This window comes from Python bivittatus, unplaced genomic scaffold (genome assembly GCF_059951505.1).
Source record: "Python bivittatus isolate LINGU-HERP-01145 unplaced genomic scaffold, Pbiv_v1 ctg000020_np1212, whole genome shotgun sequence".
Classification (NCBI taxonomy): Eukaryota; Metazoa; Chordata; class Lepidosauria; order Squamata; family Pythonidae; genus Python; species Python bivittatus.
Window position 1 is genome coordinate 98771150 of NW_028277030.1, and position 25999 is coordinate 98797148.

Consider the following 25999-nt stretch of genomic DNA (forward strand, 5'->3'; position numbering starts at 1 on the left):
CTCCCGGCTCTTCCTTTGCTGCGGGGCCTTGCGATGTCGGCCGGGCTGTGCCAAGTGCCCTGCCCCGATTTAGCGGAGGCTTCCGCTTTTCTCCAGGACTGGCTGCGGCACAATCTTGGTAGCCCCCATATGGGCAGCTGGCCAGAGTTGGTCGCCACGCTGATGGCCGCCTATTCTCCCGTGGCCGGGTGCCCAAGAATGCGGGCTCGCCCTCCGCCCCGCGTTAAGGCTCTAGATCGGTATGAGGAACTGAGTAGTGCAGCTCAGTCAATCTTTTCATGAAAGTTGTCCCCGAAAGGTGCGCTCACGGTGTGTTATGTAGGTGTGTGGATGCTCTGTAATCGGGGATTACTATCTGTCACTCCTAGTCTGTGTAGCTGGAAGCTGACTGAGTGGCTGCCAAATTAGCGAGCAGCACTCCTGGAAGGCCTGACCAGGAATAAGTGGGAGTTGCCTTGAGCTTTCCAAGGCAGGGAAGCTTTTCTTAAATTATACCCCCCCCCAAAAAAAACCTTGAAATTTCCTCCAGAGTCAGCACGCTCAGCTATGCGGCAATGCCTCATCTGCTCTTCCCTCTGCAGTGAGATTGTGATGAAAACCTGGGTTAGGAGTGCAAAAGAATAGGAGGGCGGCTTAGGACCTGTTCCTCCCTGGTTGTAGGTGATGCTGTTTTGGATTCTTTTGAAAGGTCTCAGAGGGAAACATCTTTCTGGGCTGCTCCTCAGAATACCCATTCTTCTTGCTGTACTGATGGGTTAATACAGCCTTTTCTAACTTGGCTTCTTCTATATGTGCTGAGCCTGCAACTGCAAATTCTTGGCCACCATGGTGCAAGCCTAACTGGGCTAGGGGGTGCCAGTCTGGGAAAAGATGGTTCAGCATGTAAGCATATTTGAATTCTTCCATTAATTTATTGGGATACATTTTTCCCCCTGCACACACTATCCTACAGTGAGGACAGTTGTAGGTAGAATAGAATCTACAGTCTATTCACAGTATACTGATTGTTCTCCTCTATCACTGACCATCTTCTGTAGATGGATGCTTTGCTCTTAGTTGATAGAGGAGGTCAGGCCAGCAGTTTTGCAAAATTATACTTTAGGCATTTCCCTGTTGCCATCACTTCTGTTTCCCCATCCTTTCAAAGCAGTTATACTTAAAATGCCAAGAAAGAGCAAAAATTGCTGCTTTGCCTCACCTGCTGCAGACCCTGCAGTAACAAACATCTCCATTCTGTGCCAGAAGAAAATCAATTGTTTATACACACATACAGAGCCCATCTGTTTCTTTACTGCTTTGTGCCTTAGGCTGTCTTAGCAATTTCTGTGAGGGAGAGCTAAAAAACCTTGGGAAAACCTGACACCAAGTCAGAAGGTGTGGCGAAGCAGTAACTCCTGCAAATGAGGCAAGGAGCTGCCCATAGGCAACACAGAGTGGCAGCTTTTTAAAAAAAAGTTGTTTTATTATGATTTGAAACAGACTAGAATGGAGTCAGAAATAAATCTGTTCTGCTCCAGGAAACAGCCAACTGTGTGATCTCAGTGGTCTAGAGCAGTTTTTAAGCTGGCACGGAGTCCTTGTATGGAAGTGCCCATAATACACATATGTCATATTATGGTCTGGATTGCAAATCTCCACTTTCCATTAAGTGTACTGTAAATCTTCTTGATGGGTCCAATCTGCTGCTTAGTAGCAGCTGTTTCTCTTTCACCCTGTAGATACTTTTGTTCCTGTGAGCATTCATTCTTCTGTTAGTACATAAAATGGGATGATTGGATACAATTCATGAGTGTTCTTTGCTTAATTTACTATGGAAAATTGGCCTTCCCTTTTTCAAAGATCTAAGGAAGAAATTATGTAGGGTTGAATTGCAAGCTGTGTAACAGTAGAGGAAAGTTGCAGTAGATTTTTTCTTCTATAACTCTCCCTGAATTATCAATATAAATTTATTATTTGCATTTGCATCCTACTTTTCTGCCTAAAATGAGAGATTTATATGCTTCATTAACTTAGTTTATTGGTCTTTCTCCTCTCCCTGGTTTGTTTCAGGTAAGTTTTTATTCATATGCTTATTTTTGAAACTCTCTTGAATTTGTTACAAATTTTTCTAAAGCAGGGGTTCTTTACCTTTTGTGCCATGGATCCCTTTGAGATTCTGATGAGATAGTCTATGGAATCCTTCTCAGAAACTGTATTTAAGTCCATAAAATAAAATACATAGCTATAGATTGTATTACAGGAAATCCAATTATGCTCAAATACAGTTATCAAAATATTTTAAAATAATAAATAATGTAGTAATGTAAGTGCATCTTTATTAATCCATTAAATCAATAACAAGACCATAACCTTTCCTAGGATATAGTGATCCTAGATAGTGAGATTTATTGAAGTTAACAAACATTTTTGGAGTCTAAAGCCATAAATTACTATGTTGCCTACATATATTATTGAAAGAAAAGCTAAATTTCAGTTAGAAGTGAAGGTTGTAAATGTTTTCCCCCATTTAAGTTCATAGACCCCCTGAAATCTATCTGTGAACTCTAGCTTAAGAACCTGTGTTCTAGAGGTTTGGGGGAAGAGTTCCTTTGGTATTAGCCAAGATATGCTGTATGTAACTTACCACTTCTTTGCTGAAAAGGCTGATTCTGAGCTGGACCTTGGAAAGAAAATGAACAGAATGGAGTAAGACAGAAGGTAAAATAGCCACACCATATCTGTGTGTACCCAAGTGTGATGGTAGAGGTAGATGGTTAGATTTTAAGAAAATAGTGTCATTTGCTATGCTGATCAAGGTGAGTCCTGATTTGATCTGTCTGCTGTTCTGATTCTGGGATGTCTTCCAGATTTAAAGTAAAGCAGTAGCACTAAAGAGAATGAGATGGAGGCTGCAGACTTACAGGCAGGGAGAAATCTCCTTTATGTTTACCTCCCAGTCCAATTCCTTTGCCAAGAAACCAGAAGCACTATATTCAAACCAAGCTATAAAGTTGGATTATTGCACACAAAGTATTACTTTTTTTCTGTTGCCACTATTCAGGTTTCTTCTCCTCTTGCCTTTTTTTCTCTTACTGATGCTTAGCCCTGGGGAAGAATAAGACTAGTAATAGTAGGCAGAAGGAAAATAGAGATTAGCAACAGTCTTCGAAAGTGCCAGCCTGCTGCACTCGGATTCCCTCCAGACATGTTGGGACTACCAACTGCCAGAAATCCTAGCCAACATGGTTAGAGTCCTCAGTCAGGCCATTCTGGCTGCAGCGGAGCAGTAGAAAAAAAAGTGTCTGCTATTAATCCTGAAGGGTGGCAGGGATCCAGGATCATTGCAAGACATCAGAGTGGTACCAGAGGCATCCGAGTCATCTTCCACATTCATCTAGAGGAGAAATGAATGGGGTGGGAAAGATAAAGAATTTGATTGATTGATTTTATTTCTTTTATATGCCACTCATTTCTCAGTAGTGACTCTGGACAGCTAATATAGCTTAAAACACCAGATACAAATAACAATTAAAAAAAAAGGCTTAAAAGGGTAACCAAGGATCAAACCCGTCAGCAGTAAATTTGCAAAACCTTACAGGCTCAAGTAACTCTGATGCCATTCTCAGAAAACAGCCAGGTCTTTAATGGTTTCTGAAGGGCTAGTAGGTCAGGGCCAACTTCATCTCAAGTGGTAAGCTGTTCCAAAAGGCAGGGGCTGCAACAGATTTTTTTCAGGCAGGTGAATTTTACCTAGCAGTTTTTGTTTTTTGTTTTAATTTAGCTTATCCAGTGATGTTATCACTAGATAATCAGGGAGCTACCTTCAAACCTTGCTGAAATACCGACCAATCCGTGGATTTTCTCTTCATGTAAGAAAAATCAAATATTTGTTAATAATGAAAGTTATTTAATAGTGACAATATACCTATCTGACCTTGATTTATGTCAAAAAACCTAATCTGGTTTGGACCTGGTTTGTGCTTGGATGGGAAACCTCTAGGAACTTCGGCTGTAGACTGCACTGGGAAATTTTAAAAAATCCCCAAAGAGTATGATAAACCATTTCTACATTGTTGCCAACTATATGAACGTGACCTTGACATCAGTTGGGTATAGCTCAATTGGAAGGAAGTGTTATTTTACTTAACAATGTCAGATGCCATGCAACCCTAATCCCTTTCTCCTGCGCTCAAATAGTGAACCTTTGAGGACTCAGCACAGTTAGAATAAAGCATTACTGCAATCTAGAGGTGACCAAGATCAGCTAGTACAAAATACAGCAATCCAGCTGGAAAGCAGAGCAATGTACTTTATTGTCAACCACAAACTTTGCTTGCGCAATAAAACTGTAACTCAAGAAGTTGAAGAGCTGTAATATATTCATCAAGTATGAACCTACATATGGCATCTGTGTTACAATCCATAGATTGTATAATTATGTGAGGAGTTCTTTCATGGGGTTGATCTTATCTATGATTGAGATAGAGCATGAGCTTAAACTTATTTCACATTGTATACCTCACAGTGAAGAGAAGATATGGTACTGTTTGGCACAAATGTGACCTTTGGGTTGTAGGCAATATAGTTTGCCTATTTAAATTGTTTGTTTAGTTTACTGCCTTGGAGAGGGGTTTGTTTTCTTACGAGCTAGAGAACCTGTAGCATAAGTGATGAACTACATTCACCAAGATGATACTGTAAGGCCATAATAAAAATAATAAGCATCATACCCTAAAAGAAAGGACAAGAAGAACTTAAGAGTCGGTCAAGATGGTTCATCCATCCACGCAGCCACAGGTTCGTCCGAGCCAGAATCAGCAACATGGTGATAGGGCAGGGTTGCCCCCCATGTGGCCAGGATACTCTCTTTGAAGGTACTTCCGCTTTTTTAGACTTCAGCAGTAGATTTTATGCACTCTGAAACAAAGGCACACTCCTGACAGCATCTTTCTCAGGGCTGGTCTTTTGCTTGGGCAATTCAAAGAAAAAAAAAAAACCCTAATGAGCTAAAAGAGAAATCTATAAAATTTCAAGTGTCTAAAATAAAAAAGGGGTCAAATCACTATACAGTTTTATTAATATTTTGCATACTAGTGACTTGCATAGTTCAAAGCCTAGCCTTAAATAAGGGACGAAGTCAACGGGATAAGATTATGCTTTCTTATAACTTTCTAATGAACTCTGAGTTAAGATCTATTTAATGTCCAAAAGACCCTTGGAAGAGTGTATATCAAAATTGCTTGAACCTGGGACATCCCAGTTAAATAAAATACATAGTACCAATTAGTTTATAAAAATTATTATCATGGATACATGTACGTATATGTGAAAAATACCAAGTTTTATTATAATAAAATGCAGATCTTTTGGTTCAACCTATTAACTCTTTCTCTCCTTGAATTACAAGGGTCATCAACAGAGAACTGTCTTCTCTGTATACTGCCAACATTGCAGAATAACTGTGCCCTTGCAAAGAAGATCTTTTCTCCCTGCTGGTAATACAGAAGTACCATTTTAATGTTTAATTAAAAGTGGTTGGAAGTGGAAATGGGAGGAAATATTTCTGCAAAATCAAAGAACCATGCTACTTGTGTGCAGTAAACTTTTACAAAAATGCATGGGCCAGACATTGCTGGGAAGAGGGAAGTGGCAGTCCCATTTGCACATAATTTGCAAATGTTTAAAGCTGACTAAGCATTGATGACTCCAGTTGGCAGGGTGTCAGGTTTGGGGGATGATGTTGTGATAAGGAAGATAAAGCTAACGGGAGAGCTATTTGTATGAAACTTGCTGAAAGAGTAGCTGCAGATGTTAGAGTTAGGGAAGCACTGTGATTATTCTGGATTTAACCTGCAGACCATGGATGCTAGAGAAAGCAGGAGTCTGAGGATGCAGTATTCTACCCATATCTACATCCTCCCTGTATCAATCCAATTGGCACTTCTCATTATAGTGTAATGTTAGACCAGCAGTCCCCAGTCTTAGATTTTGGCTAAGGAAATCTGTGTTGGATGCTGATCTTAGAAAAACATCACTGGTATTTTGAGAACCAGATTTTGAATTTCAAAGAGCTGAAGAGAGGGAGTTTGGTGGGATTCATGCATAATAGCGCAAGAGCCACTTGAATTGAAAATTCACCCATCCATGTCAGAGCTTGTTACTCACTTTAGAACTGGTTCAGCAAGTTTCAAGCATTATTACCATAAGGATATGTAGAGTGCAATGACTTCTCCTTCTCTCCCCAACCTATTTGCACATAGATTTGACCAACCTGGGGAAAGAAAATAGTATTCGTGTTTATCAACAATTACATGGTGATGCAAAAAGTTTGCAACTCTGTCAGAGACAAAGCCACTGAAAAAAATCCCAAATCTTTATGTGATCAAAGATTCAAGGGCAAAAATCAGTTCTAGTATCTCACTATTAAAATAGGCAAAGCACCTAATACCTCTTTTATTTCTTACTTCTTCTTAGGTGACATTTGAGTTGGGTTCCTCATGACTGCATTGACTGATACTTGCCATCTCTCCTGTCTCTAGTAATAACTCTTAGCTCTTCCAAGGACATTCTAGTAATCTCTGTTATCCCACCATTCAATTTGCCATAATCCTTTGTTCTAGTCCATTGTACCCATCCACACTCCAGACCCTTCAACTTGCCATAATCCTTTGTTCTAGTCCATTGTACCCATCCACACTCCAGACCCAAAGTGCATTTGTGTGTCTGCTTGCTATTCATCCCCTCAAGGGAGCAATCAGTCTTGTATCTGATCTAGGAGTGAATTATTGGTTCTAAGAGTCATGATACCCTTTGCATCGATCTCTAAATACATGTGGTTTGAAGATGACCATCCTCTTTTCCTCACTTTTTCTCAGTATCTGGCTGTTTGTTTTCATAGAAATTCTCCCTGTTTTTCATAATCTTGTTTAAGTTTGTCATTAACTTTCTAAGATTAATTTTTATACTTCTCCAGCATCTTCTCCACCTGTATCTATTCCTGAGCCCATGAAAACAGAAATAGCCATCATGGTCACTTCTTCACTGTCCTCTGTAAGTTCACTAAGCATAAGCATATCTCCTAATTGAAGTTCTATGCTCTTTCCTAGTAACTAGAGGATTGCCTTCTGCTGGGGGTAGATGGAGAGTTCTTGCTGTAACAGCCATATTTATTTTATTTCTTTATATAATGCTCACTCCAAACCAACAGGCTGGCCCCATAACAGTTAACCTATAGAACCAATAAATGATAGAACCAAAAGGAAAACATAACCATAAAGTATATCTTAGCTTCACTTTCAACCTTATCAGCAAATGTGATCATACCAGGAGCTCCTGTTCTTATTGGTTTTACTTTCAGAGTTATTGGAATTATCGAGCCCTTCCAGTTAATTGAGCTGGTAAACTATCAAAAGTCTTCCTTGAATCACTTCTGGCTTAGAACTCCTAATGTTTACCATCACATTCACCTAGCAGAGCACACAGGACTAAGCTTGATATGCACAAAAATGAAAGCTACTAGCTATGTCAGCATACTATTTTATATAGGAATCATGCCACAGACTGCAGGACGCTGTGACCGTCGTAAATGCACACCGGTTGCCAAGCACCTGAATCACAATCGCATGACTCTGGGGATATTGTGAATTATGTGGGAATCTATTTTCAGTGCCATCGTAAGTTTGTATGGTCGCTGAACAAGTGATCAGTTAGGGAGGAGTATCTGTATTTATTTAAGTGCGCTGGTCATCCAAATCAACAAGCCTATCCCCATCTTAATGCATGAAATTGAAAATGTAATGGAAAGGATGGTGCACTGTGGCCTGCACAGGGGAGAATTCCCTTCCCAGCAGCTGGTGCTGTTGAGAAGTTCAGCTTCTCACTTCCCATCTTCACAGAAATATCCTTTTAAAAAATCCACTCCATTGCAGAATGTATCTTGGCTCAGATATAGCATCAAGATAACAGCCATTTTTTCCCCCTCTCCTGCCGCTTTGAATGATCAGAGCTGTATTCTGTAATTTGACACCATAATTTTTCAAACTCCAGCTCTTCAGGGTTTATCCAGAGGCCACATCTTGGTTGCACAAATCTAGACAACTACTAGATGGTAGCCAAGAAAGACAAGTCTAACTGCTGCCACATAATGGCAATAAGTTGATTGCTTGACAGGTCAGTAAACTTTTTGGAAAAATCATGTGGATATGCCCAAAAGCATCCTGCACATCGAAACCTCTTTCTTGAACTCTGGCTCCAGGAACACTTATGCAGTGGCTGCATCTGGGCTGCACAAACAGGCAATCGCTACACTGCAATTAAAAGAGGCAACTCTTTGCTGCCATTTAATGGGTGTCAGGTCAATAGGTTGACAGTTCTCTGGAAGAAGAAATTAGGAAAAAAATAATTGGGTGGAATGACCTTACAAGCATGACCCTGGCACATATTTTATACTGAAACTGGTGGTGGCTTTTCCGAAAGTTGGTAGCATTTGAATTTCATTCAAGGAAAGCCACAAATCATGGTTCTTACAGTCTCACATGGAGAAGCTGTATGGACAGCAGCAAATCACAGCTTCTGGATGTGTGTTAAGGGCGTGTTTATTTATTTATTTATTTTTATTTATTTATTCGGCTTGTATGCCACCCATCTCCCCCACGGGTGACTCTGGGCGGCTCACAATAAAAACGAAGAAATACAATTCTGTCCAAGATGGCTAAAAACTATAAATAATTTAAAAACATATTAAAATACCGTAAAAAACCTCTAATTTTGGCCCTATAAAAACCTGTAAGATGCTGGGGGGGGCAACCCATCATCCCACCAGCCACCTCCACAGGTGTGGGCCCCCCTCTGGCCCCCAGGCCTTCTGGCAAAGCCAGGCTTTAATACCTTTCCTGAAGGCCATGAGGGAGGGGGCACACCGGACCTCAGGAGGCAGGATGTTCCATAGGGCGGGCGCTACAGCAGAAAAGGCTCTCTGCCTAGACCCCACCAATCGAAATTCCCTGACCGGTGGAGTCTGCAACCTGCCCCTTCTGCTGGACTGAGTGGGACGGGCTGAAGTGACCAGGGTGAGGCGGTTCCTCAGATAACCTGGTCCTGTGCAATGAAGGGCTTTAAAGGTGATGACCAACACCTTGAATTGGACCCGGAAACAAAATGGTAACCAATGCAGCTCGCGCAACAGCGGTGTTATACGTGCCCTCCTAGGGGCATTAAGAACTGTCCGCGCCGCCGCATTCTGCACCAGCTGTAGCTGGTGTTGTAGGGGCAATGTGATTTATGCTAACATGATTTCCTCCCAGCTCCAAGATGAGAGGAAAGCACAGTAAAGTGTCTGATTGCATGAACCCAGATCTTGAGTACAGTGAGAATGAGGCCATGTGTCTGTGCATTAGGGACATATCTGCATATATGGGTCAGTGGTCACACTGAGAGATGACTTGATCCTGCATCTTCTGTTGCATGTTATAATTCTTCTATGTCATCATTTTGTGGCTGAGGAGCTAAAGCAGACATCTTTCTTTTTGAAAGACATGCAAGTGTGGTTGATATAGTTCATATCAGAATTATTCAACTTTGCCTCCTGTTTGCAGTCAGCTTACATATAGAACAATGAATCTATATTAAGCCGGAAGTATTTGCCACAGTGCTGATGAATGTGCATGAGGATTTTGTTTTGCCCCACCCTACCAGTGAGTCAGAGGTAGAAGAAAGACCGGGTTAGTTGGAATGCTGGAACATTGAGCTGGAACATTGATCAAAGCCAAGATTTATTTCAGCAGAGACAAAAACTTTTGGGTAGGAAAAATGGAAGAATATAATTTTTGAATTATATGAATGAATATAAGATAGTGATGTATATGTATATGAATATAAGATTGTAAGGATGTATATGAATATAAGATTGGGATGTATATGTAGAATGAATATAAGAATGAATATGAGATTGGGATTGACATGAATATAAGATTGGGGGGAATACTAGGCACTAGTGTGTGCAAAAAGGATGTGGGCATCTTGATGAATCACAAGCTGAACATGAGGCAACAGTGTGATGCAGCTGCAAAAAAATGCAGTCATAGGCTGTATTAATAGAAGTGGAGCATCTAGATGAAGTCAACTCACTGTTCCTCTCTATTCTTCATTGGTCAAACCATACCTAAAATATTGTGCCCAATTCTGGGTAAATTGCATTTTAGGAAGGACATTGGTAAATAAAGTATGTCCAGAGGAGAGCAACCTAGGTGATAATAGGCCTGTAAGGAAAAACCTATAAGGAACAGTTGGAGGCATTGGGTATGTTTAGTCTGGAGAAGAGAGATTGCAGGGAAATATGGTTCTTCGCCATCCTACCAGAGATGGCAGGGTAGGCATGCTGTAGGTCCCTTCTGTGAAACAATGTCATCTAGTGGGAGCTAGGACTGGCCTTCCCCCATCTGAGATCCAGATGGCCCTGACACTTTTGGCTTTCTGGAAGGCCTTAAAGACCTGGGTTTTCCCTTGAACCCAGAGTCCAAGATATTAGTAGAATCCAGTGTGTGGTTGTGTTCTGTGCTGCAAGACAGTTTCATGAGAAGCCTGTTATTTTTAATTACATGTCACCTTATAAAGCTTTTATTATATGCTTTTTTATTTTATGCACATGTTGCTACTCAGAGTTATTTGGTTAAGGTGGGCAGCCATATAGATTCTATAAATTTAATATATAAATAAACACGATAGTTGTCTTCCGCTATCTGAAGATCAGTCTTGTAGGCAATAAGGCAAAATTATTTGGAGTTTTCCAAAAGACAAGAGAAGAAATTGCAAGGAAGTAGATTTCATTTGGATGTCAGAAGAAAAATCCTGATGGTCAGAGCTGTTCCACAACAGAATAGAGTGCCTCAGAGAGTGAGGGGCTCCCCTTTACTAGAGGTGTTTAAACAGAGGCTGGATGGGATTCTGTAGTAGTAGGTTCTTATGCTTGACCAAGGGTTAGACTAGATTATCCCTAAGATCGTTTCCAACCCTTGCATTCTGTGTTTCTAGGAGATGGGTTGTCTTTGAGGTTGAGAAACACTGCTTTAAAATAAGTGCATCAGGAGCTGTAGAGATTTTAGTTAGTCCTTGGACTGCAATAAAAAACAAGTTTTAAAGTCTCCAAGAGCAGATTTCATTGTTAGAAGATCCTTTGCTTACATTTGTTTCTGAGGAAACTAAACCCAAATAGTTTCAGTTTACAGATTCAAATAGCTGCAATTCCAGCTGTGGTTTTTAGAGGTTACAGGACCTGGGGTTTCGTCATCTAAAGTAATTTGTACATCCCAGCTCTCTTTCCAGATACTATTAACTCCCAGATCCTGTCACCCTGAGCCAATATGTTCAGGAGTAATGAATTATAGGGATTGCAATCCACATCTGGAAGGCCTGCTCTAGGGTGCAGTCTCTCAAAAGTCTGCAAGAAAACCCCATCACCAAATAAGGAAAGTAATTATGTGGATGATGACGATGTTTATTAAACTTGTAAGCCACCCAAGTCTTAATGACCCTGGGCAGCTTACAACAAAGAAATTACAATAAAGTAAATAAAAAATAAAGATAAAAGATGGCAAGTGCAATGAAGTGAGGGGTTTCACTCTCCCTCACCAAATATATGGGGCTTGTGAGATTTTTCATAACATTGAAAATAACTCCTTAAAGGCTGCTTGCTTATTTCAAATAGTCTTTTAAAGTTTCAGATTTTTCAGTAATAATGCAGTGTGGTTGATCACACTCTCCCAAAGGTTGATGTCATGTCCTAAAAGCTGTTTGATTCCTGGGTTGCTGCCAGAGGTGCGGCTTCTCTTCTTTCTCCAACCTTAGGCTGCACAGAAATGGAGCTATCTCCTTTTGAATATTTCAACAATATGAATTTGATCAGGATGTCTCTAAACTGAGTTTATAGACTATTGCATCAAATGTGGTTTGCACAACAGTGTTTTGTTGAAAAAGTCATAGTTGCCTGGATTCACACAACATACTAAGCCAAAACCAAGTACCCCACAATACAGTTTAGCCTGATGTGTGTGAACTCCATAAATGGTAACTACCTAATGACTATAGGACAACAGTCTAATGGAGAGCAGTTAGCTTGGGTATAAAAGCCAGATTTAAATTCCTTAGAACCTTGAAATAGGAAGCCAAAGGCAATAAAGACATGAGATACAGGGGAAAAAGTAATTATAGCCAAATGGTTTAAACCAACACTATTTACTGTACTGTTTCATAATTTTCTATCCTTGTGAACCATCCTAGCTTCTACCACACCCATCCACTACATCATACATGCATTGTAATTATAACACATTACATGGAATGCATATATTCTATGTAATATACTCAAAGTTTGGTAGGGCCACCAGGAATCAGATTTCAGAGATACCAGTTGGCCAATTCAGATTTATTATCCCTGAATATCATGTTACATGTTTGGGGCTGCTACTTCCACTGAACCAGAACAGTTTGTAGTGAACTTCTGACAGAACCTTTCTGTTCAATGTCAGTACTGTTGGTCATCCAAAGAACTCCAAAGAGTTAAGGATGCTAAAATGCTAACACGCATTTTCTTGTAGGTCATAGAAAGTACACAAAGTCAGACCTAATATAGTCTGTTTTAAGGAAAGGTGCCAGAATTGGGTGTGTAATTTTGAAGAAACACTCTTAAAGTTCTAGACTCTACTGTGGGTTAATCACAGGTAACAGCATACTTCCACTGGAGTTTCCTGGGTTAATTACGTTGGTTTGATTTCATTCTTAGATGAAAAGAGAGTGATGATGACCTTGTCAGGGACTGTTGATTATAAAACAGAATTTGAAATGAGTTCAAGATAACCAGTCCCTAAATTTAAGGCAGCATACCACCTTTCTGGATTTCCTAGGCAAACTTATGTTAATATTTCTCAGTTCTCTTGTCTTTTTGGCCAGAAGTGTCCACAGAGGTCTCCAGGAATACTCTTTTCCATAACTACAGATTTGATTTCTGATGAATGTTCCAACTCACATGTCCTTATTTTGGCTTCTAGGAGAACTACTGAGGCACCTGTTGCCCCTGTCAAGCAAGGCATATCATGATTTCTTTTGGAGGAATTGCTGCCAAGCTGGAAAGGGACCGTCTGCGGGCTGAGGGTGTGGGTAATCACCAGAATGCTGTGAAGTACCTTGGTCAAGATTACGATACCCTGAAGCAAGAATGTTTGGAAAGTGGAACATTATTTGAAGACCCTCTATTTCCTGCTGTTCCCTCAGTCCTTGGCTTCAAAGAACTGGGCCCTAATTCTGGCAAAACCCGTGGAGTGCACTGGAAGCGCCCCTCTGTGAGTACCTATGTGCCAAAGAATCCTTTGGTGGTGGGGTGATTTGACATTGTGCTCTGCATTGAAATATAGCATAGCAGATTTAATTGTGGTTCATTGAACCACTTCTAATATATTTAGCAAAACTTATTTTAACAGACTCACTTTAGTAGACTTCAGATGCAATGGACAGAATTTTTGTCTGGACAGCCTCACAAAATAACAGACAAATTGCATCCAAAATAATTTGGACCAAGCATTAAAGGTAGACTGCAGCAAATGATGTATTTTTGGATTTAAAGGACATTCAGGAGTTAAAATTTAACAACAACCTCTTGAATAAACCATTAAAACAAGGTTTTACTTTAGTTATTTTTATGGTCTCTGCCCATATCCTTATTTGTATTTTTTTTCCTGTTTAAACCTTGTGGTTTGATTGGTTCTGAGATAAAGCCAAATTTCAAAAGCATCTGTGCTTTTCACAAAGTATGGATATGTGCCAACTCCAATTTGAACTTAAGGACTGATTACAATACCATTCAGTAACTGGGGTGATGTATTATATTAAGTCATTCAACTATGCAGTATATCACAAATGGCCTGGTTAGTATTCTGCAGTGTTTCTCAACCTCAGCAACTTTAAGATGTGTATATTCCAATTCCCAGAATTCCCCAGCCAGCATGCTGGCTGGGGGATTCTGGGAGTTGAAGTCCACACATTTTAAAGTTGCTAAGGTTGAGAAACACTGGTATACTGTACCTGTACTGTGTTAGTATAGTATATTGTATTGTGTTAAGTCGTAAAACACCTTTGTTACAAAGTTGTAGACTGTCCTATCCCAGGTCTATAATTTTACACAGGTTTATTTTGTAACTATTGTGTGTAGTGTGACTAAACTATGAGATGCAAGCTCATTACGTCAAATCTTGGTTCTGTTATGGCTTTCTTTCCCCTCTACCCTCCCATCTATTACATAGATTATGTAAGCATTACTGAAGTAATATAATCTAAGCAGATACGAAAACAATTGTTAAATAAACATGGAACATAGTCATTAAAGTTTTTTCCTTAAAAATAGCTTATTTAATTCTCAGAGAATTACAAGATATGAAATTAATCTTATAATGCCACTGAGGGTGAATATGTGGGGCAAAGACTCATTCACATATCTCTAAGCCATGAATTAGCATTCACCTCCACATTTTCATTTAGATATGGATATGAACTTGCATGTTTAATGGTGATCAGATACTGTAAATATTTAAACATTAAACTGCATCAGTCTGCATTGTCGGATTCATTATCATGAGCTGTCTCAGGCCTCTAGCTTTTGGTTACAAATATAGAATGGGGAAATAGTCCTCGTGTCCAAGGTTTTGGTAAGCTCCACTATTTATGCTCCTAATATAGGAAAATGTTTGAAGGCAATGGGGCTGGCAAAATCATGATTAGTGATGCAGGATATAAAAGAGTTGGGTTGCAAAAATAAAATCTATAGTAAAGAATCTAAACATGTCAGCCTTGCGGGGTAAACCAGATAGGAATCACAACCAGATGAGCTAAATTCTACTTTATTGTAAACTACATTAACAGAATCTTGCAAGTCTGAGAGTACAGTTCTCCCCCCACCCCCGGTCTCCTTTACCACCCAAGAAACTAGGGAGGGTCTTTTCTGAGCCTTTTGCCCCACCTACTATCCACCTGCAGGCTATACTGTCTCTTATCTGCCCATTCCCTTGGCAGTATCTCTTTGCCCTCTCTCTCAAGGTCTTTCCCACATTCCATTGCAAAAAAACCTAGGCCTCTCCAGATAACCTGACTGATACATATGAATTAGGAAGGAAACTGGGAAAAAGAGAACCTCCCTGAAAACATGGTTATGCTTGAATTGACTCCTTAGAGAAACTTCAGCAGAACTCCTGGAGTCTATCAACTGTGGGACCACAGAATCATTAATTTATACAGAATTACCACTCCCTGTAAGGCATAGAGTGTTTACAGAGTGTTGGAATGAGTTCACAAAGTTGCGCACTGCCGTGTAGGGAAGTTGGTTAGAAGATCTCAGTGGGTGCGTTGGCAAGGTATAGAGTTCTACTGGTTATAACCTGTTTGGTTAAATAAGGCATTATGCTGAGTCTCATAATAGAAGAAAGGGAGAATATGCATTTGTAGATATACAAAATAATTAGTGGTTCTCAGAAGGTTGGACTTATTATTGGATAGTAAAACAATAAAGGAACATAGAGAAGAATGAATAGAGAGTAACCTTATCTTTCCTCAGAATCCATTTATCTAATTCTCCTTTAACCACATTGCATGTGTACTGTATTTCCTGATTCATGTTTTCCCTTGCGCTTGTATGAGAACAATGAGGAAACCTCTTTCATCTCTTGGCAGGAAATTGTAGATGACCCTCAGTTTATTGTTGGAGGTGCAACAAGGACAGATATCTGCCAAGGGGCTTTGGGTGAGTATTGTATAGTTAATTACAATGGTAAAGATGAGGGAGGCGGCTGAATAAGCATTGGTCAGAGATGCTGGGGTGATTGACAGTTTCATTGATTATCTTCACAGTAAAAGCTTGGGTGGCCGTTGAAACTGGGTTTTGTTTTTTGTTTTTTTAGTGCCCTGGGTCAGATTAAACTGAACATTCCTGTTTTCATTGCTGCTAAATTCTTAAGGCATTTAATCCAATATAAGTGGCAGTGTAGGGCAGCAATACAGTAGGGCCTTTAGATTATTCCCAGAGAGAATGCAACTACCTTCCACTGAATAGTTAAGATGGTTTTGCATCTTTCCAGCCCAATAATGGAGACCCTTTTCTCTTGTGTAGAGAATCTACATTGGTATGGAGTAGGAGAAAGGGAGCAATCATTTGAGAAAATTGAGAGCAAATACAATGTCCACTTACATAGGATATAAACATGGAGAAGGGTGTGTATTTTGATCATGTTGATCCCGACCATTTCTGTGGAAAGGAATGGGTCTCTTAATATTCTTAAGACAGCAAAGTCCTCCAGAAGTTCTTTCTGCCTTTAACACAGTTTCTTTCTTAACACTGTAATGCACATGCAAGGTGACTTGATATCTCACAGAATTCAGAGGAAATAAATCCTTCCTGTGAAGCACTGTAAAAATAAAAGAAATTATCTGACATTAATAAAATGGGTTAGTCACAGAATATTTATTCAGACAGAAATAACAGTCTTCGCATGTATATTGTAGCTGTAAGATAACCATTTCAGATTCTCAAGCATCTTGAAGTCAGGTGTTGACAATGAAGGACTGTTCTTCACTATCTTAGCAAGTAGAGCAGTGCACTTTTAGTGCAATGTGTATTCTATATTTTGCACTATTAAAAACCCAAATGATGCCAAGGAAACTTTTAAACTCTTCACCACAAGTTAATTTAGAAACTTTGTTGAACTTTTAAAGCCTAGGCTTTTAATTAACCCATTTCACCTTACAAATTAGGAATGGGATCATAAAAAAAGTATAGATATGGTTATATAGGCTGCAGAGGAAGCCAAATAGAAGAATGAAAAGACACAATCTGGCTCCTGAATCTGTATCAGACTATGCTGTATTAAGAAAACTGTTCAGCAGCTCTTAGGACTGCAGAGTTCAGAATTAGAGAGTTAGTTTTCTTAAGCTGTGGATATCAGAATACTCAATTCTATACTAACAGTGAAAGTGCTGTTAGGAGTCTCTGTACATTATATATGTAGGGGTTGGAAGTGCCTCACAGTAGAAGTACTATCCGGCAGAGGATTTATTATGCATCCATCAATATTTCATCACACACCAATCATGTTAGTCCAGATGGATGAATGGGAATCAGCATAGTCCTTTTTTTGTGAATTGAAGAGGATGGGGATAATGATTTGTGACATGTGATTTTCAAAAATGTCTTTTTGAAGAACCCCATAAGTCTTCTTTCCTGGAGCACTAGCAGTATAGAAGCCTCATGGCAAATGAAGAAAAACTGTGTGTCAATCGTAGATTTCTTTGAACAGGTCATCCTTGTCTTTTCTCATCAACTGAACTGTGGCCACTCACTGCTCCAGTCCTTGCATTTGTTGCAAATATATCCCAGACTGGTTTCAGGCAGAAAGACAAATTTACTACAAGCGTTGCAGGTTATAGTTGCAGGCTCCTGTAAGTTCATCTTCACTTTTTCTTAGAGTACTGCCTATGGAAAGGCTTTTTTTAAACCTCCCTCAGGCTCTTAGATTAGCCAAGTAAAAGCTTTTGACTTAGAGGAACAAATTCTTAGAGATTCCTCTTAAACCTCCTAGGCAAACTTTAGCTCTCTCCGTTCATTCACTTGGTGAGCTCACTCCCTTGAACAGGCTGCCTTATAAGGTGTTGTGCAATAGAAAATGTTAACTTTTCCCCTCTTCCTAAACAAGATGGCTTAAAGAGATGCTTATTATAGAGTATTTTGCTAAGACAAGAATCTCTGAACAAAGAGGGAATATCAGATCTGGTTCAGACATTATGGTAAACAGTGTTTATAATTACTTACATGAGCCTAGGGTTTGCAGACTCCCTCTTGCGCTACTTGCAAATAATTCGGGTTCCTGTTATGTCTGAAACTAGAAAAACCGATTAGGGAAACAATCTAGAATAGTAAGCCGTAGTTTGGTGTTGTTAACTTTCCCTAAGCTATAGTTAAGAATGATAAGTTTTTCCACATTCGAGAACAGAGTAACTGCAGCCAGTTGAAGCTGTTAGGAAAAGTTCTCGGTCTCTTTTTCATGACAGCACTACAACTTAAATGGAGAGCTCACAAGGCTGATGCTGAAGCATCTAAAGCCAGCAAGTTCTTGTTGGATCCAAGGAATTTGTCTTCCCTTCTTGCTGGCTTACTGTGAAATGATTCTGGAGGATATAGAAAGAATCGCTTTAGAATAGAAGTTAGGAACTGGAATACTTGGAATGTTTCAACATCTTGATTCCCAGGCTGGATTTTGATTCTTTTGACACTGAAACTAGCCAATAACAGATAGCCCTGTGTTTAGTTTGTGACGGTATGTTTCAGAATGAAGATAAAGTAGAAGCTATTTAAGATTGTAATATTTATAGTTTTATATATATTGTGTCTGATTTTTAAAAAGCCATGAAGTTCATTCACATTAATAACCCTTGAAATGAAAGCATTTGGTTGAAGCAGGATTAAGAATGAGTGTTTATATACTGTAGTGCTTAATGGTTGTAGAAAGTTCTTCCCAAGCATTTCTGTGATGCAGACAAAACTCCAGTATATTAAGTTAGTGTTGCTTGACCTATTCAAGGTTAGTTCTGAAAGACTCAGGTTAGTTCTTAACATGGGAGATACCCACCTCCATCTTTATCTTGAAGGTGCTCCTTGATCTGTAGCTCCTGCTTAAAGAGCAGGTGGAAGCCATGGCCAGGGAGCTTTTACCCAGCTGTGGCTAGTGCAACAGTTACAGCCCTATCTGGACCAAGACACCCCAACAGTGGTGGTTCATGCCCTGTTCATCACCCACCTGGACTACTGCAATGCATTCTGAATGGAGTTGCCTTTGAAGACAGTGTCTGGAAGCTACAATATGTGGCAATTAGACTCATGACAGACTTAGTCTTGTCAAGTGAGAATGTCTGTTTTGAAGTTGCTGCATTGGTTTCCATGCAGTAGGCTTCTGGGCCCAATTCAAAGTGCTGGTTGTCACCTTTGAAGCCCTTATGGCTTAGAACCAGAATACATTGGGCAGCACCTCGCCCAAATCAGATTTCCATATCTGGTCATGGTTTGTTACAGATCCTCCTCCTCATGAGATTAATGGGGTATCTAGGCTTTTAAGTAGGAGCTTCTGTTTTATGAAATGTTTTTCTCCCTGGAGGTATAATGGATACGCCTTCTCTATATGTTTGTTGAAAACAGGCCAAAGCAGGACTGTTCCAATTAAGTGAACGGCACATTTGATGTGCTAAGTTTTTTATTGTTAATTTCTATCATTTATATATGTTTTTAATGTATATTTTTGACATTGTTGTGCCCCACCCAGAATCCATTAGTTTGAGGGCAGGACAAGTTACCAACATTGTGAGGATAAATAAATAAACAAACAAACAATATTCTATACAAGTAATTGCACAGAGAGTAAATCACAAGTGGGAGGAGATTTGTGCATGATTGAATATATATCTGTATGTGATGCGAACCGATATATTGTAATATAACGGAAAACGGGGAAAAGATTGACATTTGGGGATTAATAAACACTAACACATGTCTCCAGCCCAATTTCAGAGGGCTGTTGCCTGCACCCATCCTTTTTACTGTATGATGTTAACAACTGCATGACACTCAGTATAGCCATTACCACTGTTCTACCATCTCAATAAGGTGGTGACTGTCCTGTCACCTGGTTGGAAGGGCCTTTACCTCAACAGATATTTCTGTCTGTTATGTCAAGGAAGTAAGTCAATGAGGAGACCTGTGACGTTGGAGTTACTGTGGTGACCATGGCACAGTGTAGGGTTTTGTGTATCTTGTTCTCAGTCTGAGTTATTGTCCACTTTTCTGTGCCAGATAAGGCATGGCCTTTGTTCCTTTCTGAGAGCTGTGAAAGGAAACGTGTTTTCCTCATTATTGCAACTCTGAGAAAAGCTGCAGGGATTGAACCTTCTAAAGAACTTTTCAGAGTATACTTCCATATACAATATGGGAAACTGCAGGGGGAGATTAAAAAATGAAGAGTCCCCAGGTGGGTATCTCTCTCACACACACAGCCTCCATGTGCTTTTTCCTCTTGGCAGCACTAGCCACGTTAGTGTGTGGTTGCAGTAGGATTTAAAGTACAAATTGTGATTTGGGGGGAAAGGGGTGAGCTGATTAGCACTGTACTGTGTTGAGAGAGATTTACACCTTCCATTCATATCGCAGTTCTGAGGAAAACTGAGAGTTTGTGTGGCATGGTGATTAAGAGTGTTGGACCTAACTGGAGAAGCCCAGGTTCAAATCCTGACTTGGCCATACGATTCATTGTCACTCAGCTGGTCACTCTCTCATAGGGTTATTGTGAGGTTAAAATTGGAGGCAGGGGGAGAAGTACACACCAGTTTGAGTTCCTTTTAACTCTATTTTTATCTCACCTTATTTGCTTCTCCTGGAGAATTTCTATGTGGTCACTAAGAGTGAATACTGACTTGATGACCCATAATTATTTAGCTCAGGGTGACTCTTCTTACTGTTCTTCCAAATGAATAGAGAGAGGTTAATAATCCCCTACCCATATTCCATAATCTTGAATATGTGCAAAATAAGCATCTAATTTCATTCCCTGTAAATTTGGTTGTTTGCAAATCTAGAAATAAATAATAGTGTCAGGTTCTATTGTCTTGAGGGCCACTCCAGACAGGGCCAGGATTCATGGGGGTGGGGAAGGGTGAAATGGGTGCTTTAAGCAAGGGCACTTAGGGCTTTTTTTAAATTTATTTGCAGAATGTATTAATCACTTCAGTTGACTATGTCTCTAATAGAAGTAGAATATCCAAAATGAATAAAACAGTACATGTAAATATAATATAAAATAATACACATAATGAAATAATTCTGGTACCAGTAGCTCCACACTAATCAATGCCCAAAGGTCTCCTTATTTTTATAAACTTCTGGAGGGCCGTGAGAGTGGGAACCACCCTTGCCTTGGAGGAGCCCAGCTATTCCAAAGGAGGAAAAACATCACAGAGAACGCCCACCATCAAGCTCCCTCATATTGCACTTCAGGATATGAGGGAACCCTCAGGAGGCATTCCCTGGTCACCCAGACAGGGTAGGCCTCAAGTCATACAGGACTTTGTAAGTAGTGACCAGCACTTTGAATTGCACTTCGAAACACACTGATGACCAATACAATGGTGGTGTAGTATGGCAATACTTGGAAATGCTCAGTAAGCAACAGACTGCTGCAGTTTAAACCATGTGAATTTTCCAGGTGGTTTTTGAGGTGGTTATGCAGCAAACTATAGAAATCCAATTGCAAGATGACAAAGGCATCAGTGACCATCCTCAGTGCCTGCTGGTCCATGTAAGGCCACAAGTGGTGCACCAACCAGAGTTGGGCAAAAACCCTCCTGCCCACAGTTTCCACCAGCTCTTCCAGCAGGAGCTGTGAGTCTAGAAGGACTGCCAAGTTGCAAGCATGCTCTCTTCAACCCTGTTGAATCCATCACTACTCCTGCAGTGAGTTTGCCCCTCAAAACTTTTAAAAGAAGGGCTGGAAAGTTTTGGCCAGGTGGGGGTCTGTGGGATCCACAAAAGAGATATTGGCAGGCTGTATGAAATCTCTTTTATACATTTTGTACATATTCCCTGACATTCTTTCCTTCTGTCTCTCTCATACTAACACCCTTTCCTAAAACATTTATGCCATTAAATGCTATGCAGCAGAGAGCTTGGAAACAGATGACTTCTTCTTTTCATTATTTACTGATGTAGAAGTGATTAAAAGAACAGTGATGTCAAGCAATTTATAAAGGTGACTACTGTGGATGAAGGAACTGCCTTGTAAAATGACTTCTGCATTAGGGAACAATGAAAAAGTACTGATTAAAACAATGACTCAGTGCGATCTATAAACATGACCACTGTGAATGGAGAAATAGTTCCTCAAAGCTCTTAATGGAATAGAATTCCTGACCAAGTGGCAGCTTCTGATAGCTTTTATATTTCCATTTGTTGGTCAGTAACTCTATCATTTCCTCTCCTCCGTATGCCATTTTATGATAGAAATAGAGAAAGGAAGTATGCCCTTCAGGCAACCAGAAACACTGAAGTCTTATCATCTACAGTCTGGGGGGAACCAGCAAGTATTCCTCTTCCCATTTCTCTCAGGAATCCTAAGAAGACTCTTCCATCTTAATGCCAATTTTACTTACAGTTTATTGTGAAATAAAACTCATGCACAGCCACTTTCTCCAGATGATAGGACACCCCTGCAAAATCTTCACTAAGCAAATATGCCTGTTGCAGGCCAGATAGAAATTAATTGAACAGAAACTGTGGTTTGAAAATGTTCATTAGGCATGGCCATGCAAAAGCCCACTTTAAAGGACAGAAACCTAGTTTTAGAATGTCCTGTACTTCTAAATATCAGCCAAGTAAAATATTGCCTTATCACAGCTTTCCTGTGTTAATGTGTTATCCCACAGCTCTTAAACAATATGACCATTCTGGTTGTGACTATAAAATGCCATCCTGTGGCTGACCTCGTCTGGCCTGGGAAACTAAACACAGGCCTGCCTAGCGCTTGTGCAGGAGAATTTGAAGGAATATTAGAGTTATGGGCTGGACTGAAAAGTTGAAAAAACATACAGGAAGAAGGCAATAGCAAAGCACTTACATACTATTATCAAGAGATGTACATGGACACGTCCATAAACTCACCAAGAGTTGAGGCAACGCAAAGGTTTTACATTGTATTTTAATAAAAAATAATAATTTTAATTACAAAGCATAAACTGGGATGCCACAACATCAGAGAGCAGAAAAAGAAGATTGATTGCCATCAAATCAGTGTCAACTCTTAGTGACCACATAGCTAGGTTTTCTCCATAATGATCTGTCACTAATCTAGTCTTTCAGGACTTTCATCAGTGCACCCATTGCCACTGTAACTGTGTACATCCATCTTGCTGCTGGTCATCCTCTTCTTCTCTTTCATTCCCTTTCCCTGCATTAAAGCTTTCTCCAGAGAATTAGATCTTCACATAAAGTGTCCAAAGCAAGATAATTTGAGCCTGGTCATTTATACCTTGAGTGAGAACTCTGTGTTGATTTGTTCAGTGATCCATTTGTTAGTTTTCTTGACTGTCCACAGTATTTTCAGGAGTCTTCTCCAACACCAAATTTCAAAAGCATCAATAATCTTCCTATCATGTTTCTTCAAAGTCCATGTTTCGCTTTCACTTTCATAGAGTGCCACAGGGAATACCATGGCTTGCACTATTCTGATCTTTGTAGGTATAGACACATCACAGCATCTGAATATCTTTTCCAAGGCCTTCATGGTTTGCTCTACCAAGTGCTAGTCTGTTGGCTGCCTGTTCCTTTATTGTTGATGGTTGATCCTAAAAGGCAGAAGCAATCTACCACTTTGATATCTTCATTATCAATTCTAAGACAAAGAAAATATAGTGGACACAAACCAATAAAAAGATCCTAAAAATTTATTATCACGGATCATAGGCAAGTATGCCATGGAATATAAAAAGAAAAGCATATAAACAATATAAAATGTGACCACAACATATCCTGATTAATATCTCTGTAGTGCAATAAGACAAAATTCTTCTATTTCAGTAATACATAGCGTTGGTGTATGTTGGTGGTAAGGTAAGTTATTCGTTTGTTCCAAATACAGTATATACCGAGAAATGCCTCAGCAATTCAGTGTACATAAGCTAAGTGTTCTTTTTAAAGAATATCTTCTGAACTGATACAAACTGTTTGAGCTATATACTCAGTATATATTTGGCCTGTGATTAATGTTATTTTCTGAGAAAAATTCTGCCAATAATGTAGGCCAAAACTATTTTTATTAGAGCAGGAGAGATTCCTGAGGTTTGTTGAATTTACGCTGAACGGTTGAGATATTTCCCAGTATACGTTTGGCATGGAATATTCCATTGTTTATATGTTCATCCTCTTTATATTGTAGTATTGTCCATGATCTATGGTTATAAATCTTTTTTTATGAGTGGTTGCAAAGAATGTATGGAAGGGACTTTGGAGATAGTCTAGTCCAACCCCCTGCCCAAGTACAAAAATTCACTAGTACAGCATCTCTGATAGCCTTCTAGCTTCTGATTAAGTATTTCCAGAATAGGAGAAGCTACCACCACCTCAGGCAGTCTCTTCCATTGTTGAAAAGCTTTTCCCATTAAGAATATTTTCCTGATGTCCAACCAAATTCTGCTTTCTTATAATTTAAATCCATTGTTTCTTGCCTGTCTTCTGAAACAACTCTGAACGATTTTGCCTCATTTTCTACGTAACAGATTCTTCAGATACTGGAAGTCAGCTATCCTGTCTCCTGGCAGTCATCTTATCTCCAGGCTAATTTTCAACCATTCCTCATAGGTTTCCTTCCCCCATTTTGGGGCCCTTATTATCTTGGTTGTTCTCTTCTGGATTTGTTCTAATTTATCAATGTCCTTCCAAAAACGTAGTGCCCAGAACCAAATGCGCTAAGGGTGTTTGACTAATTGTCAGGCCTAGCCCAAGGAACTCCAAGAGACCATGTAAATTCAGTCCAGCAATGTTTATTAGCTACAACCTCTAGCAAGAATCTTACCAGACTGAAGCCCCAGCTCCCAAGTTATGCCAGCCACAACATTTTGAATTCCTCAGGGAGGTGCCAGTCTCATCCTCTTATCTCTCCCTCTCGCCTCAGGAGATGAAAGAAAACTCACTGAGTTTTTCTCCCTGAGTCTGGCCTTCATAATTCCATTCCATCACACTAATACAGAACAGAGATGAACAATTATTTATCTTCCTCTTGACACTACTAATGATGTAACATAGGAGTGCAGTTGCTTTTTTGCAGCTTCACCACACTGCGACTCATGTTCAGCTTGCGATCCATCAAGACACCCAGATCATTTCTGCATGCAATGCTGCTCAGTATGCTGTCCCATTTTATACTCATGTCTTTGATTTTCTGTATCCAAATGTAGAACTTTGCATCTATCCCTGTTGGAATTCACCTTCCTTGGCTGTGCCCAGTGGTCCAGCATATCAAGATCTTCCTGAATCTTGACCCTGTATTCTCAGCTGTTTGTTTTCTGTTATTTGTCATCTATAAATTTTATAATCACATTTCCTAACTTTTCATCAGTCATTTGTGAATATGTTGAGCAGCAGAAAACTTTGAATGAAGCCCTAGAGTATACCACTCAACATTTCCATCCAGCTTGACTCAGAACCATTAGAGTATACTCACTAAGTATAATTGTTTAGCTAGCTCTGTAGCCACCAAAAAGTCACATAGTCCAGCCCATATTTGGCTGTCTTCCCTGTTAGAATCTTATGGGAGACTTTGCTGAATACTTGGCTGAAGTCAAGATACATTATATCGACACATTTCCATGGCCCTCTAAACTGGTGACTATCAAAAAAGGAAAGCAAATTAGTTTAGCATGACTTGTTCTTAATAAACTCATGCAATACATTATTTTGTAAAACTTCACAAATCAGCTATTTAATAATCTGTTCCACAGCTATGTATAATGGCTTCGTCAAGCTGACTAGTTTGTAGTTACTTGGATCTTTTTTTCCCCCCTCTTCTCAAAAATTCCTCAAAGATTATAGAAAGGAGCTCTGAGATGACATCCATAAGCTTCTTCAAGACTCAGTTGTAATTGGTTTGGTCTTGAAGACTTTAAACATACTCCCTAATCTCTTAATTTACCTTAGCTTGCCACTCCCCCACCCCCTCTTATGTCAGTTGTTCTGCTTAGGTATATTTTAATACAATTCCCTTTGTTTGAATAGACCAAGCACAATAAGAGTTGCGGAGCATTGCCCTCTCCCCATCATCTGTTACTATCCTATTTTATCCAAGCAGTGGGTCCTTGTCTTCCTTTTTCTTCCTTTTATCACTAACTTAGCAGCAAAAACCCTTTTTATTTCTTTGATCTTCTTTTGCAAACCTAAATTCTATTTGTGCTTTAGGCTTTT

At 39.7% G+C, this 25999-nt stretch overlaps 1 protein-coding gene across 1 annotated transcript in view; it reads left to right on the top strand.

Moving 5' to 3' along the window:
• CAPN11 (calpain 11) overlaps positions 1–25999 on the top strand; it is a 47587-nt gene that overhangs the window by 218 nt on the left and 21370 nt on the right. The window contains exons 2-3 of the mRNA XM_088145135.1: positions 13020–13310; positions 15688–15757. Of these exons, the coding sequence (XP_088001261.1) occupies positions 13065–13310; positions 15688–15757 (316 nt within the window). The 5' untranslated portion in view covers positions 13020–13064. The remainder of the gene's footprint in view (positions 1–13019; positions 13311–15687; positions 15758–25999) is intronic.